The 16,544-nt window shown below is 33.3% G+C and overlaps 1 protein-coding gene across 1 annotated transcript in view; it reads left to right on the forward strand.

Annotated features, from left to right (window-relative positions):
* LOC127732053 (uncharacterized) overlaps positions 1-16,544 on the forward strand; it is a 36,162-nt gene that overhangs the window by 16,919 nt on the left and 2,699 nt on the right. The window contains exons 6-10 of the mRNA XM_052241095.1: positions 4,614-4,736; positions 5,307-5,486; positions 6,784-6,903; positions 9,489-9,569; positions 15,705-15,783. Coding sequence (XP_052097055.1) covers positions 4,614-4,736; positions 5,307-5,486; positions 6,784-6,903; positions 9,489-9,569; positions 15,705-15,783 — 583 coding nt within the window. The remainder of the gene's footprint in view (positions 1-4,613; positions 4,737-5,306; positions 5,487-6,783; positions 6,904-9,488; positions 9,570-15,704; positions 15,784-16,544) is intronic.

The raw sequence follows: 16,544 nt of genomic DNA on the forward strand, positions 1-16,544 counted from the left end.
ATGATATAGAGTAAAATTTTGAATAACTAAATGAATAAATAAATTGATGAATAAGTTAATAAAGAAAGAAAAGAAAAGAATATAAAAATAAATAAAATAAAATAATATAAAAATGAAATTTTTATATAAAGCATAAAATAAAAAAAAAAAAAAAATATATACGTAAAAATAAATAATTAATAAACACGGAGCCACCAGAAGTAGGAAAAGGAGGAAAGCTCGGCCAAGCAAACAGCAGTGAACGGCAGCAACGTTGACCTGGTACACCAGCAGCCAAGTAAAGAGCGGAAAATTTTGATATGCCAAATTGTGTAATATGTGAATTTATTTGCCAAATATTTTGTGTAAACCGAAAGATGCCTAAATTTGTGTATGCGAGTTTTGCAAAAATAATTAGTAAGATGTTTTGTATGTACTAAAAAAAAAAGAGAATTAAGTACAATAAAAATAAAATAAATAAAAAACCAAAGGGTGTATGTATAATTTTGACTGCTTTGTGCTAGTGCTACTTTTATTGAGACTTTATAGTGCTAGTACACTGGAACGCTGCCCGCAGGAAGACAGCCCCCCACGCTTATTAAAACTGGGTTAGCGCAAACTAGATCTTGCGAAAGACCATTTTTTAAGTCTTAGATTTGACTTGCGGCTTAATGATATGGAAAATTTATATAAGGACCAAAAGTAGACACAAAAATAATTTGGATGCCGCGAATTTGGAAAAAAAAAGCCAAATGTTATCGTGAGTTACTGTTTAGTTAGCATAATTTCAATAGTTTAGTTTACTTAGCACTACATATATTTTAACTAACTTTAAATATGTTTAATTATTTCAAACATTTTTTAGATTATAAATTTATTTCGATTTTAATTCGTCTTGAAGAGCTTGCTGTACTGCCGGTTACGGCCTGACTCCATTTCTGAGTCACTGACATGGATAACTCTTGCAGTGCAGTTGGTCTTCTTACCGATGTGTTGTTAAGCCGTCTTGAAGAGCTTGCTGTACTGCCGGTTACGGCCTGACTCCATTTTTGAGTCACTGACTCGGAAAACTTTTAGCAGTGTAGTTGGTCTTCTTACCGATGTGTTGTTAAGCCGTCTTGAAGAGCCTGCTGTACTGCCGGTTACGGCCTGACTCCATTTCTGAGTCACTGACCCGGATAACTCTTGCAGTGTAATTGGTATTCTTAACGATCTTTTCTTTTAAATTAGTACGTCCTGTTATTGTTGTAAAAATTGTTTTATTACTGCCGGTTACGGCCTGACTCCATTTTGAGTCACTGACCCGGATAACTCTTGCAGTGTATTTTATTTATTTTATTTATATTACTTTTATTTTTTTTAATACTTATATAAATTTATGGTAATCAATTTCTGTTAAATATTGAACCAAGCACGACCAGACATATTGTTGTTTATCTTTAGGAGGATCTAGCAATATTTTGGTATTAACATTTTGTATTTGAACCTTATCCAAGTTTGATTGTAAATTTTGTCTGGCTTGTGAGTGATTAATACAGTTAACTAGTACGTGTTCTATATCCTCTTTAATGCCGCATGTATTGCATATTGGAGGTACATTGCGGATGTACTGGCATAGCTGACCAGGTAATAAAGTAGTACCCAACCTAAGTCTAGTTATTGTTTTTGCGTGATATCGATTACCTTGATAAAAAGTGGGTTTTTTATTTACTGTATTGATGAAAGGAAATGTTTCCCCCTCGTTTTATATAGCAGGGTATTCCATAGTGTAATGATATTAGTTGCAGATTTTTTTTTCTATCGGTAAGAAACGGTATACAGTTCCAAATCTACATTAAGTTATAGTACATTCAAAGTAAGTTTATTACATTTCTAAACGTTTCTCAATCAAGATAAAACGTTTACAACCAATACTATTTTTTACGACTAAATTTTTTTTATGTAAAATAGATAGTTCACGTTCCATTGAACTAAGGGTATTGTTTAGGTTAGTTTTTTTTTCAACATTTTATAAGATCAAATTTGAAATGTAATTAACACAATGATTCAAAATTACAAAAAGACATCAAGAATTACGCAATTTGTATAAAACAAAAAATATAATAATTAAGATAACTTATTTGCTTTAATTAATAAGTGAAATGTCTCCAATCCAATCTTTCCAGTCTAATTTAGTCCAAAGGGTGACAAGGGGATATAAATATGGTCACTACAAGTCTTCTTTCGGCTGGCAGTAAAAAAACCTTGCCAAAGTGGGGCATCCGTTTGGTTGTTTGGGATATACAAGTACGCAACCAACTATAAATCAATCCAATCTAATAACTGTTTTTTTCCCCGCTTTTTTTTTATGTTAAATTATTTTAACTCAAAATAATAATTGAAATAACTTTCTGAAATAAAACATATATCATACGCCTAACAAAACGATATACCATACGATAGATGAAACGCTAAACCATAAGATAAACGAAACGCTAAACGCTAAACCAGACGATAAACGAAACGCTAAACCATACGATAAACGAAACGCTAAACGCTAAACCATACCATGTTACATACGACAAATAAAACGCTTAACGATGCCATGAACCATACGATATACAAAACCCTAAACGATGACATTTACCATACGATAAACGAACGATGAACGAACGCTGACCGAACGTTGTACGAACGCTATACGAATGATGTACGAACGATTACCGAACTCTATACGAACGATTCCCGAACGCTGTACGTACGATTCCCGAATGAAAAAGTGTTAACTTTTACGTTACAGGGACTGTAACAGCACAACATACGAACAAACTTTGTACACTGTACATTCGTTCGTTGTAGTTTGTTTGAATGAAATGAGTCTGTGTCCATCAGGCAAAAACCCAACAACAGAAAAAGCAAAAGATATCTAGAGTTACGATGTGTCCAGGTCTGACCTGCGTCGAGTTTTCGTATGCGTTAAGGTACTAAAGTTGGGTACCAACATGTTGCAATGAAGGTTAACCTAGCCTTATCAACACCCATTTATACCTCTGTTGACAGGCACACACAGAATGTTGCGGAGTTAAACATGATTTTGAGCGCTCCTCATCACTATGTAAAAATAAGGAGATGTGGTACGATTTCCAACAAGCAACTATTCACCAAAGTTCAAATGAAGTGGATGTTAGCAATTATAGGCAACCGTAAAGCCTTCAACAATGAGAAAAAACCTATACCGTATAGTCGGCTATAAAAGTCCCCGACAGGTAAAATATGCAACAATTCAATTGAGAAAACTAATCGCCTTATTCATAACAGAACTATTTACAAAAAAACAAATATGGTGGACATGAACCAACGACAACCACAGACTCCTGACTTGGGGCAGGCACATAAAGAATGTGGCGGGGTTAAACATGTCTGTGAGCGCTCAAACCTCCGTTTATCTGGGACAGTGATGTAACAGTACAACACAAGAACAAACTATAAAAATTAGTTGCAAAAGATAAACTCATTAGATGGATACAAATAGAAATTCATCTAACAAAAACACATGGCGGAGATGGACGGATAATTATATATCCCCAAAACAAAAAGCCACTTAGTACAGATCTAACAGTACTCGCAGTTACTGGCAGCAAGTTCAAAGCCAATAACAACTTATGAAAAAAATCATGTATCTAAGACTAACATATCAATCAGTACACATCCAACAACCAACAGATTTAGTGTAAAGACGTCATTAACAGTCAGAGAAAAACATGACCTTGAAGGTTTCGAGTCAATCAATTCTAGATAGGAATTAAGACGACAATTGTCTAGGATTGAAAACGGTCACTTAAAAATCGATTCATATAATCAATGAACATACCTAACATCTCTGTGATATTTCTTTCCAAAACTTTAAACATATTCAAACGATACTACCAATTCCGATTTGACAACAATAACGGAATGCGTTTACACAAATTTAGGATTAAGTGCGTATTAAATTTGCTAATTTGGAGGCAAATCTTATGAGATATGTAGTTTTGCATCCAGTTTCAAGTACCGTCGGATTTTGTCTAGAATGAATATATTTGTGAACGCAATTTCATATTCGAATAGGAACTTACCTCAGTGCGCATGCTTTTGTTTACTTTTTTCATATACGGGATTTTATCCCTGATATATTATATAATTTTAAAAACACTCTTGTTAACGCAAATGAAATCCAATTCCGGTATGATGAATTCAAATATACCATCGTTATAATATCCGATTTAAATCTTGCATTCATATAAATAGGGTATTTGTAGATCCAATAATGGTCTGTCACATATTGCTCTAAAAAATCTTTGTTTCTTTCAAAACAGTTATTTCCATGTTTCTTTAAAGTGTAAAATCAACCTGGTATAAATTACAGCTCAGGTGTTAGTATGCTGAGATGACATTCACTTACATAACTATTGAAAAAACAGGTAAATAGATTTATCAAAACTCTACAAGTCCGCTCATGTCAATCTGATATCACAACTAGGAATGTAATCTATCATCATGCTTAAAATTAAACGTCAATGTGTATGCAATTGCATATAAAATTTGCCACGAAAAACACAGTTAAGGTTACAAATGATAATGTATTACGATAAATACAAATAAGTTTTTCTTCACAGATAAACTTCCTCGATTTAAAAATAAACAACACGGCAATGGTTGCATTGCAGCAACTCAGTGTGATGGTGATAATGTCAGTCGAGAGTATCAACCATGTGAACAGCATCATGATGTAACATGTGGTAAGTATTTAAGAAATTAATTAGGAACTCTCTAAACAACAATACATAATACTCACAGACAGGATACAGTCCGCACAATAACAGCAGATGCAAATCAAAAAGGCATTGTATGTATAACAAATGTAAGCTAATTATACGTTTTGACTGTATTTTTTCTTTTCTTTTTTAGATAAGGATAGTTTGGCTGAAAAAAAAGGTTATAACTCCCTGTACGAAGCTTGACAAATGCCTGTATCGTTTCTTTGTTTCGCCCTTTTTCTGTTTAAGATGATAAAACTTTGTAAAAAAAGTTTGGCTAAAACAAAACTGATGAAGAATCTAAAAAATACGTGTTGTGCACACAAAAACTGGCATCAATCACAATACAAATCGCCATTCGATTCGTTTATATTCGTGGGTACCAATTGTCGTGCCTTGAGAAACATTGTATTTTGGTTAATACAATGATTTAAGTTTGTGGATATTAAAAATCGAGATTTTTATCACAATATTCTGTACATGTTTAAAAACAGGGGGAACATTGCATTAAAAAAATCAATTCCATATGAGAACTTCTTGATTATGCTTTAGATGACAACAGACAACTTGGGTATACGTATGTTAATTACCAAAACGCATCTGAAGATTGCAAAAAAGGTGGTTCATTCATAAAATGGTATCCAGATGATTTTTGCAGTTCGAATAAATTCGATCATCCATTCTGGACGAGTGGAAGACGTCACAACCATACGTTTTATCTTAAGAAGTCATGTAAGTGGTATCAAATAATTAAGGAGATAAAACTGTATTGTATTTAAAACTTGGCTTGCGTAAAACGTAGCTTTTACTGTCGCAAATTGAGTTTACTTACCTCCTACGTAGTCACTTAAAATTCAAAAAACGTTTAGAACTAAGGCATTTATAAAAATTATGAAATAGGACTTAATCTTAATCTTTACCTGCGATTGCAGAAAAGATTCATGAACAAATTAAATATGCAAATATTTGCCAATAATACAGCAACACAGCGACAAAAAAAATCAAATCATATATCAATACGCCATAATATATTACAATCTTCGACAATACACAATTGTCTACGCGATATGTCAAACTCTAAATAGCAACAAAACTTAACAAACGATGCCAATTAGAGATTAAACAAAATATTCAAAACCTTTGATATCAACACCAAAAGCTTTTAACGACAGTGTAAATTATGTATCACTTAAGATAACGAACGAAGATTTTCCTTTCCCGGGTCAGGCATGTTAACATCAGAATGATTGAAATAGTCCTAAATCGTCAATCCCTTCTCGTTGTGCTACTATTCCCTATCTGTAATTGTATAAAAGATCTTTGACAAATATGGCATGACGACACTGCGAAAAAAAAAGATTAATGACAGAAACCGTAAATAATACATGTTATACTCTTATATTAGTTATTGCCTTGAAATGAAAACTTTTGACAAATTGAAGAATTTTGACCTGTTACCTTGAAAGTAAAAAAAAAAACGTCACAGAAAAAAAACAAAAAAAAACAAAAAACAAAAACAAAACAAGCTCTACTGAATTAACAAAATTTCTAACATTACTGAAAACATACATCGGAGCCTTGTATAGCTCACTATATGGTAAAGTTTTTCTCATTGTAGAAGGCCGAATGGTTGCCTAAAATTGCTCACATCCACTGCACTTGAACTTTGGCGGATAGTTGTCTCATTGGCAATCATACCACATCTTTTCTTTATTTGTATATCAATCCATTTGAGGAGTTATTGGCACGACGAATTTTGTGGTTTTGCCTTCAAACTTGATTTGTTTATCGATAGACAAAAAATGAAGATGTGTATGATTAGGGTGTCATATCTTCCAACAATAAGTAAACGTCCTGAATATGCATGTTAGTATTGCGGCATTTCGACGTTAAGTTGAAAACAATCGATCAGTCTTTATTTTGGAATATAAAACAAGTGAAAATTCTTCACATATTATGTTATCTAAATAGTTCGTAAAACTAACCTAAGCAATAGTTCCCAAAACAAAATTTAAGTTTTATTTTACAGACGACATTCAGAATTTGCAACTTCAAAAATGTTTCAAAATACATCGTCATCAAAACAACGAAACAATAGAAAGAAAGATAGGCAACTGTACACAAACGTTTAGTTTTGTTTGCAGGTTTGGTAAGTAAATGGATACATGTATATCTTAATGACTATCTTCATTTTCACCTATTAATGGTAAGTCTCCGTTTACAATTTTACCCGTCAGTCGATATATTATGATCTACATGCCAACCTCGTATCTGTACCAGGGCTACAAAATAACAGGCTGTTAATAATGCATTATTAACCAATGACTTAAAATGCATTATAAATTGTCCAGTTAATACATTCATGTGTGTCTAAGAACTGGTCGTTAATACAGGTCTAATACAGAAAAACGCGGGTTAATACATAACTGTTACTGATCTTGACACAGGCTTTTAACTTCCGGTTATTGGTTTCACGTTTGATGTTGGGGTTGTTGTTATTTTTCATGTAATGTACTATTGTATTGTTTGTGTATATACAATTATGGCGCGTATACAGGGTAAATATCCCGAATTTTCAAGCGTAAAAGATTATTTCTCTGAGGGCGCAGTCTGAAGTGAGAGAAAGTTGAAGGGTTGACAATCTTGGATATACACAGCTTCGATAGCGCCACATTTGTTTAATTATACTAAAGAGCCCTTCGAACCACTAAAAATGCATGTTAAAGAAGCTCTTGTACATGTCTTACTGCAGTAAAATATTGTCAAAACACTTACGTCAGATAATTTTTTTTTTAATGACTAACATGCCTCATAAGTCTAACATATGAAGACTTTTTCTGTAAAATACTGGTGGCCCTGAAAAGGACCGTTTGTGAAATCTATCCTCGGCATCATATAATAAGTTGTTTACAGACCTCATTTTGATGGGTGATAACTCGTGCAAGAATCGAGGTCTCAAAGGGTTATTTAGAGGTGGAGAAAAGAGTAATTCATCACACATTATAAAAAGTGTATTCCTTTCTAAGATAGTGAACCCAAAAAGTTCATATTGATCCTCTATGAGTCTTCCTACAGTCATGTGTATTCTCAGTCAGCTTTTGGAGATTATTTTAAGTTATTGGTAAATGATGGTATCATAAAATGGGTGTTTTCATATTTATCCCCGTACAGTCGTATTGGGTCTCGATCATCTGTATTGAAACTCGGCAACGACTCGAGCCAATACAGCTGACCTCGACCTACGACTATACTTAAACTTATAACAGGATTAATATAAAAACACCCATTCAATAACACTATAGTATTAAATTATATGTGTTTTCTATACGGTCCTGTTATATGTCTAAGGTGTATGATAATGGCCTGAGCTGGAGGATGTATGTAAAATGTTGTGGGAAAAATATAACATATGCAATATTGTGAACAAATAAAACAACACAATATTGGTCGATATCTCTGCTGTCGAGCTACATGTATCAGTCACGAGGGCAGCGTCAGCTCAGTAGTGAGTACTTCGGTACTGACATTATTTTTAACAAACTTTTTTAAAATTGTTCGATTATAAATTTATAAATAATAGAATTTTAGAAACTAATGTTTTAACTCCCTGGGGCAAAGTTGACCCTAGATGGAGTTAGCAATTGTTTTAAGTCCTTTCGGTCATAAATCTTTTCAATTAGTTCGGTTCTTGTACATTATTGGCTTTCAAATATTCGCTTTTGAGAGTTCCCGACAAAGGTAAATCAAGAACAGCGCTTCGGGCCCATGAAATTTATAACGTATTGTTTTCAATATTTTTGATAAGTTAATATCTGGAGAGTATGAAATGCCTTCCCATGTAAAAATCAATAATGTTAATATATTTGTTTTGCCAACAGCTGTTACTCTGTCACCTGCATATGTGATATACATTTCCCAACTTATTCGGTATTCAAGTGCTTGCAGCTGCTACTCAGACTTTATAAACCGTCATCAGCATGACCAGTGTCTGAGAAGTTAATGAGTCAAGATTGTGTCAAAGAACGTGGATCGGTACAAATGCATCCAGCCATTGTGTTATTGTGCTATGGTCAATTTTTAGTTCTTGTCTTATGCTTATGTACTTTGTCTACATACCATTTTGTATTTCTTTGTTGAAACAGTTATTTGTTTTTATAGTGATTAAGATTATTACAATGTTGACTGCTGTTCAACTTTTCACGTGTGTACCTGTTATGTCTGTTTGTTTGGTTCCCCCATTAGTGTTAAAATTATGGAATTCTATGCAACTGTCATACAAGTGAGAGGTTTAGCTAGCTATAAAACCAGGTTTAACCCACCATTTTCTACATGAAGAAATTTCTGTACCAAGTCAGGAATATGACAGTTGTTTTCCATTTGTGAGATGTGTTTGAGCTTTTGATTTTGCCATGTTTATAAAGGACTTTCCGTTTTGAATTTCCCTTGGAGTTCGGTACTTTTGTTAATTTACTTTTTATTCATTACAAACACATTTAGAGAAAACTGACGATGATGAGTGGCTGTTATAACAAGGTTTTATATGGATATTTGCAGTTTATTATCTCGGGTAACTGAAATGAATCTGTATAGTCACAATACTATGTTCGTTTCTTTTTTCTTTATTAAAGCACCCGAATGGATATTTTCTACAATCTAATTATACATTTAAGAAAATCATGTTGCTTTTTGTTTTGTTTTGTTTTAATACTTTGGTATGTATACTTTGTATTTAAGGAACCGACAGAGACGACGGAAAGACAGTTTTTATTCAGAATATGTCTTTCAATAGCGGCGAACCGACTGACGCAACTGCAAGTAAGTTGACGTTTTCGGTAATTTTTGCATGTTTATTTTCAATGTATTCTGCTCCGGTTTAACATGCATGTATTTTTAGATCAGCAATGAAATTCCACATAATCTAAATGTTTATTCTTGCTCTATTCAAATGTTTGAAACTGCCACAAAGGGATGTGAGACATTTTAAATTGCCACCCGTCCATCCGGCTTTCAGTATTTCCGTTCTTCTTTTTCTGTCTTGTTAGCGCTCTCAAACAAACAGTTATTACCAGATTTGTTATCAAATGTTTGTCAAATGTTGATATAAGTTATGTCTCAGACGAGTTTGAAAATCATGGCAGAGACATTATTTTTGTAACCATTTGAAATACCGATTTCATTGAAAGTTGTTAAGAAAGTTCTATCTATAAGTCTTTATTTCTTGTAGAATTTTTATGACAGTTATTTCAAAGTTTGCAATGATTCAGATGAAATCGCAATGCATTAGTAGTAGAGTCTTAGCTGCATTGCCCAATAAAACCTGGTCTCGAGACGAGGGAAATGACTAAATACCCTTGTTATAGGATGTTATACCCTAATTCCTGAGACCAAATTGTATTCTGAGACGACATGGCCTTACTCAGGGACTTTAAACAGATTCCAACAATAAATCACGAAAAAAGCGGAAAACCCTGATATATTTATATTGTGTTTTTATCAAAAACGAATGTGAACCATTAAATGTAGTTGTTAACTTCTACTAAATCAACTCGTCGGTTATATCTGACTATAAATAGGAAAAATATAAACTCTTTATTTTTTATATAACATGAAAATCTCTCTCACAATTCTAGATTGAAGATTTTAATCTGTCCTTGGACTTGCTACACGAAAATTCTGTATGTGCCTTTTCCAAGTCAGGAGCCTGTAATTCATTGATTGTCGTGTGTTGCTGCATGTAATATTTGTGTTTCATTCATTTATTATTTTGTTTATCAATCAGGTCGTTAATTTCCTTATTTGAATTGTTTGACATTTGTTATTGTTGAGCCTATATATATGAATAAACAAGTCCAAATTGAAAACAACGCTCAAACCTATCATTGCGTCGGACAACAACCGCAATTTTTATACGTTTGCAAAATGGATCTTATTATTTAATGTATTACCAAACAGGAAACAATAAACCTGCGGAAAAGATGGTATACCACAGACATGAGGTGCAAAAATATGTACACCATATCCGGATTTCGACAATGAATGTCTCTTCAGTGATGTTAGGGTTCGAAGCGGTATTTGGAAGGCCATATAATTTACCTCAATTTAGGATAGACTCTTGAATTTTAAAGAGTCGAAATAGGTTGAACGGATCATATAAACCCGAAGGATTGATTGATTGATTGTTGGTTGCTTAACGTCCAGTGGCAAATATTTCATGCATATTCAGGACAAGAACAAGTTCACAATAAATACAATAGGTAGGTTCTGTAATAGATTAAGGGATTAAGGTCGGAGAAATTTAGACTGCCACGGGAAATGAGGGTATATTGGATAGGGACATAAATTTAGCCTTGCAACAGGTCACCTACGGACCCTAAAACCCGAAGGAAAATATAATACAAGCCCAAACGAAAAAACATACAAACAAGTCCAAATTGAAAACAACGCTCAAACCTATGATTGCGTCGGACAAAAACCGCAATTTTTACACGTGTGCACGCAAAACAAATCTCTTGGCAGAGGGATCCAAATACAGCACAAATAACACTTCCCTAAAAGACCAAAAAATGTGAAGAAGTATATTTTAACAAAAGGCATTTGACCAGCAGGTCGAACAACCGATGTTCTTAAACCCCACTGACTGCCATTAGCGATTGTCAAATAAACGGATCACAAGATTTAACAAAATGGATCTTATTATTTAATTTATTACCAAACAGAAAACAATAAACCTGCGGAAAAGATGGTATACCACAAACATGAGGTGCAAAAATTTGTACACCATATCCGGATTTCGACAATGAATGTCTCTTCAGTGATGTTAGGGATCGAAACTGTATTTGGAAGGCCATATAATTTACCTCAATTTAGGATAGACTCTTAAATTTTAAAGAGTCGAAAAAGGTTGAACGGATCATATAAACCCGAAGGAAAATATAATACAAGCCCAAACGAAAAAACATACAAACAAGTCCAAATTGAAAACAACGCTCAAACCTATGATTGCGTCGAACAAAAACCGCAATTTTTATACGTGTGCACGCAAAACAAATCTCTTGGCAGAGGGGTCAAAATACAGCACAAACAACACTACCCACAAGACCAAAAAATGTGAAAAGTATATTTTAACAAAACGCATTTGACCAGCAGGTCGAACGACCGATTTTCTTATACCCCGCTGACTGCCATTGGCGATTACCAAATAAACGGATCACAAGATGTAACAAAATGGGTCTTTAATTATTTAATGTATTACCAAACAGAAAACAATAAACCTGCGGAAAAGATGGTATACCACAAACATGAGGTGCAAAAATTTGTACACCATATCCGGATTTCGACAATGAATGTCTCTTCAGTGATTTTAGGAATCGAAACGGTATTTGGAAGGCCATATAATTTACCTCAATTTAGGATAGACTCTTGAATTTTAAAGAGTCGAAATAGGTTGAATGGATCTTAAAACCCGAAGGAAAATATAATACAAGCCCAAACGAAACAAACATACAAACAAGTCCAAATTGAAAACAACGCTCAAACCTATGATTGCGTCGGACAAAAACCGCAATTTTTATACGTGTGCACGCAAAACAAATCTCTTGGCAGAGGGGTATATATAAGTCTAAATATGTGAAAACTTTTCGACATACGTTTGTAATCGGAAAACATGTGGTTATACATGATATACGCCATAATTTATATATATTCGTCGTTTCGATTGTAGCCAAACAATATTAAATCTGCAAATTTGAGTTAGCAAATGTTATGTTCTCCCCTCGGCGGGGTTCGAATTCCTGCTTCTTTGATATCATAACAACAACACCTGCGCTCTGTCCAGATTAATGGCATCGATAAAGTTGTCCCTTGTTAGGACGTCGTACATGGGAATGCCGCAAAAAAATTCTACGAGAGGACCTAAGTTCGCTGTAATTACTTGTAATGAGACTGTCACCTTTTGTTAAATTGAGATTCTGGATTCGTGTATATGTGTGTCATAACGTTTTGTTCATTTTTTTAAATCAAAAAATAAAATCAGAATTAATAAAACAAGAACGAATTACGAAATTTAAATTTAATAGTTTTTTCAATTCTTAGAAGTTGTCAATAAAAAAAGCAAAATTTTTGTTTTTGTTTGGCTTCGTAGTCATCGAATATACAAATTGTCACCATTGTCACCACTTTAAATAAATCACACATAAACGGTAATAACTGCCCTTTCCTATATTTATATATTTCAGTTTTATAAGGGAAACTTTACACTAACATTTACGAAAAAGGTACTTTTTTGATTCCCTATTATCATTTAAATCTTTTTTGGACGGTGATGTTCCTTTGGCACCATCTTACGGTGTTTATATTTCGTTCGCTATGCCTGTGTCTGTGGTGTCTTTTTGGATGTCAATGAACGTAATATATGCATTACAGGTAAAATATAAGGCATGTATTTCGTTACCACAAATTACTTAAAAGTTTTACTAAATTCTTCCATAGATTGGTTTTAAATTTTGGTTGGGTCTGTAGAAAACCTATTTCAAACGGGAAACATCCTCATTTTCTCGGAGATGATGTTCAAAGAATCTGGAAATCTAGAAACGATTAGGGTAAACTTATCGATCCTTCAAATAAACTTCTTCTAAAAGGATACCGATTTAACACTGTAATTATACCTTTGGATATTGTTTTTATTGGTATTGATATTGCTTTTGTTAGTCTCAAATTAAAATCAAACTAAATATTTTTTTTATATACATATGCACATTCATGGCTCTACAATCCGTCAATACCTGTATCCTGACATTGCACACGGTCATGTTATTTTTTCTAACTGTTTATGGCGTCTTTATACTAAATCCTTTGAATGTTGGATGTGTACAAATTGATAATTTATTCTTAGAAGCATGTTTTTGTTTATTAGTTGTGATTGGCTTTAAAGTAGCTCTCAGTAACTGCGAGTACTTTCATATATGTATTTAGTGTCTTTTTGTTGTATGGATGTATAAGTACCCGTCCACGTCCACTCGGTGTTTTTGTTAGATGTATTTCTATTTGTATAAATATGATGAGATAAGCCTTTTTTAACTGGTTTTTATAGTTTGTTCCTATGTTGTACTGTTACATCACTGTACATGTCCCATGAGAGGGGAAGATTGGCGCCTTTAAACGAGTTTAACCCCGCCACTTATGTATGTACCTGTCCCAAATCAGGAGCATGTAATTCAGTGCTTGTTGTTTGTTGCTGTGTAACATGTTTGTTTTTCGTTCATTATTTTGTACATGATTTAGACCGTTGCTTCTCTCGTTTGAATTGTTTTACATTTGTCATTTCGGGGCCTTATATAGCTGACTACGCGGTATGGGATTTGCTCATTGTTGAAGGTCGTACGGTGACCTTTAGTTTGTTAATTTTTGTGATATTTGGTATCTTGTAATGAGTTGGCTCATTGGCAATCATACTACATCTTTTGATATGCTTGGTTTCATTGCTGACATGCAGATTAATTTTAATTGCATATGGGCTGCCGGTTCTCATCATTGACGAACATAAGATAATTTGAAAATCTTGATCTGTTTCGAACATCACCGTATCTTAATTTATAAGCAACTTCTATGCTTTATGGATTTTTTTAAAGTGATTTCGATAAAACATTAACGGTACTAGTTTTTCTGCACCAGATGCGTATTTCAACAATAAATGTTTCTTCGGTGATGCTCGAAGCCAAACTATTTTAAAACCCAAAGCTTATTAAAGAGATGAAGAGCTATAATCCAAAACGATAAAAAAAGGTATAGCCAAAACCGGGCAAGGAACAGACATTCCCTTTCATTGAAACAATTTGATTGCACTCCACTTACATAGATATGCATTCAGCTTCTAATAACATGCATTACGTGTGCATAATCAAGACGTTGAACTTCATTTGATTTTATTAAAAAGAAAAATATCTAATGTGTACTACGAAATTATCCTTTTGAACCATTGAAACGTAATCCAGGATACTAAAGCCACGTCCAGTTGTTTGCTTAACATTAGTTTGTGTGTAAAACTTCTACTTGTAGTTAGTGTATCATAAAATGTTTTATTGTTCACATAGTGTGTCAGTTCTTTATATCTTACTGGTACCACCTGCCTCACAAGATGACGCAATGTTCTGATTTGAGGACATTGCTTTTCTTTTTGGCACATCATTTCAGAAAAGTATCCTTTTATTTTTTGAACTTCGACCTTTATAGCAAATCATTTAATTAATTTTCCGACAACTTATTTTAGGGATTTGTTTTTGCTGTTCTTCATTTTATCACAATGCAAAGTCATTGTAGTGTTCGGTTTTTAGGGGGACGGTCTAGCATGTTTTTTTTAATAAGAATAATTGAAAACATTCAATATGGACTTAATCTAGCCTATATAATTACATAACAACGAAATGTGTGCTAGACGTATTTTATTTTTCTCTCGCATGACAACCTCACCCACTTTGCATTTAGCCGTTCTTTGGTTGTGGTCAAGGTCGCAGCCAAAATACTTCTTTACTTTAACACAAAACGATAAATATTGAGAAACGTGAACTGCAACAACGCCATAAATAAACTCTCATTTGCGAATAAAAATGAAATGTATCTTCGGTGATCTGTGATCCTTATAGTCTGTAACAGTTAAGCAATTGATAAAAACGTTTTGAAATGTTTTCATGAGATGATTGTTATTTTACCATAAGAAGCTTAATTTTAAGCATTTAAAAGATGATATATATAGGTTTCAGTATATAGCATCAACTGCAATATATACATACGGAATACTTCTAGAACATTTCTTCACAAAATGTTTTGCAATGGTAAAAATTAAGATTTCCCTTATGTTCTAGACACTTTCGTCATTTCTGTTTATGGTAATTGTAATTCCCTATGAATAATATCACATGCGAATTAGCTTTAACTTTATAAATATGTATTATCCAGGTGCAATTGGTGGAACGGTATCAGCTGTATTGATTATAGCGCTAATTGGTGTTACAGCCATTTTCTTGCACAGAAAAAGGTATGATTGCTTCCAAATATAATTTTAAATTGCCATCGATGTATGAACACACAGTAACTATAATACACGTTAACAAACTTTTTGGATACACCTTAAGCGAAAAGAATCGGCTACCAATAAACACAAACGAAGAATACAATGTAATAATGATTAGATCAATGTTTTGGATGACTGAATGCAAAATTCAAACATTCCCATAAATCATTCAACAAACACAAATAAGATGTTCATTTGGCATTAGGCTGTCAATAATCTGTATTCATATTTCGAATTTTGTCTTACATTTGTAATTCGGGCATTTACCTAGTGACGTTATGCGAAAAACTAAATTTTTTAAGGAATAAAAAACGACATGTTACTTTATGATGTCATATTGACATCAAACGTGACTTTTCAGTCCTAAAGTGTCCAGCTTATATATTAGTCTGTAATAACCACTCTTATCATACTTCCACCTTTTAGAAAACATATTACGAAATGAAAAGATTTCGAGGTTAATTAAAGATCACCAGAACAACATGCAAAGAACATGGTAAACACATTACGCAATAAGACATTTTTTTGTTGTTATCTGACATTACCATTGCGCAAACAAAGCAAAAGGTGGGACCAGATTTAATTGCATAACTTTTCATGTCAATCAAGAATGTATAGCCTTACGGAGCAAATGAGAGCACCCCCGGTTTTGGGTGGTGTTCGTGTTGCTCATTTTTTAGTTTTGCTTTGTATAATATTGTTTGTCTTTTGATAGTTTTTCGTTT

This window comes from Mytilus californianus, unplaced genomic scaffold (assembly GCF_021869535.1).
Source record: "Mytilus californianus isolate M0D057914Y unplaced genomic scaffold, xbMytCali1.0.p SCAF_22, whole genome shotgun sequence".
In the NCBI taxonomy this organism is placed as follows: Eukaryota; Metazoa; Mollusca; class Bivalvia; order Mytilida; family Mytilidae; genus Mytilus; species Mytilus californianus.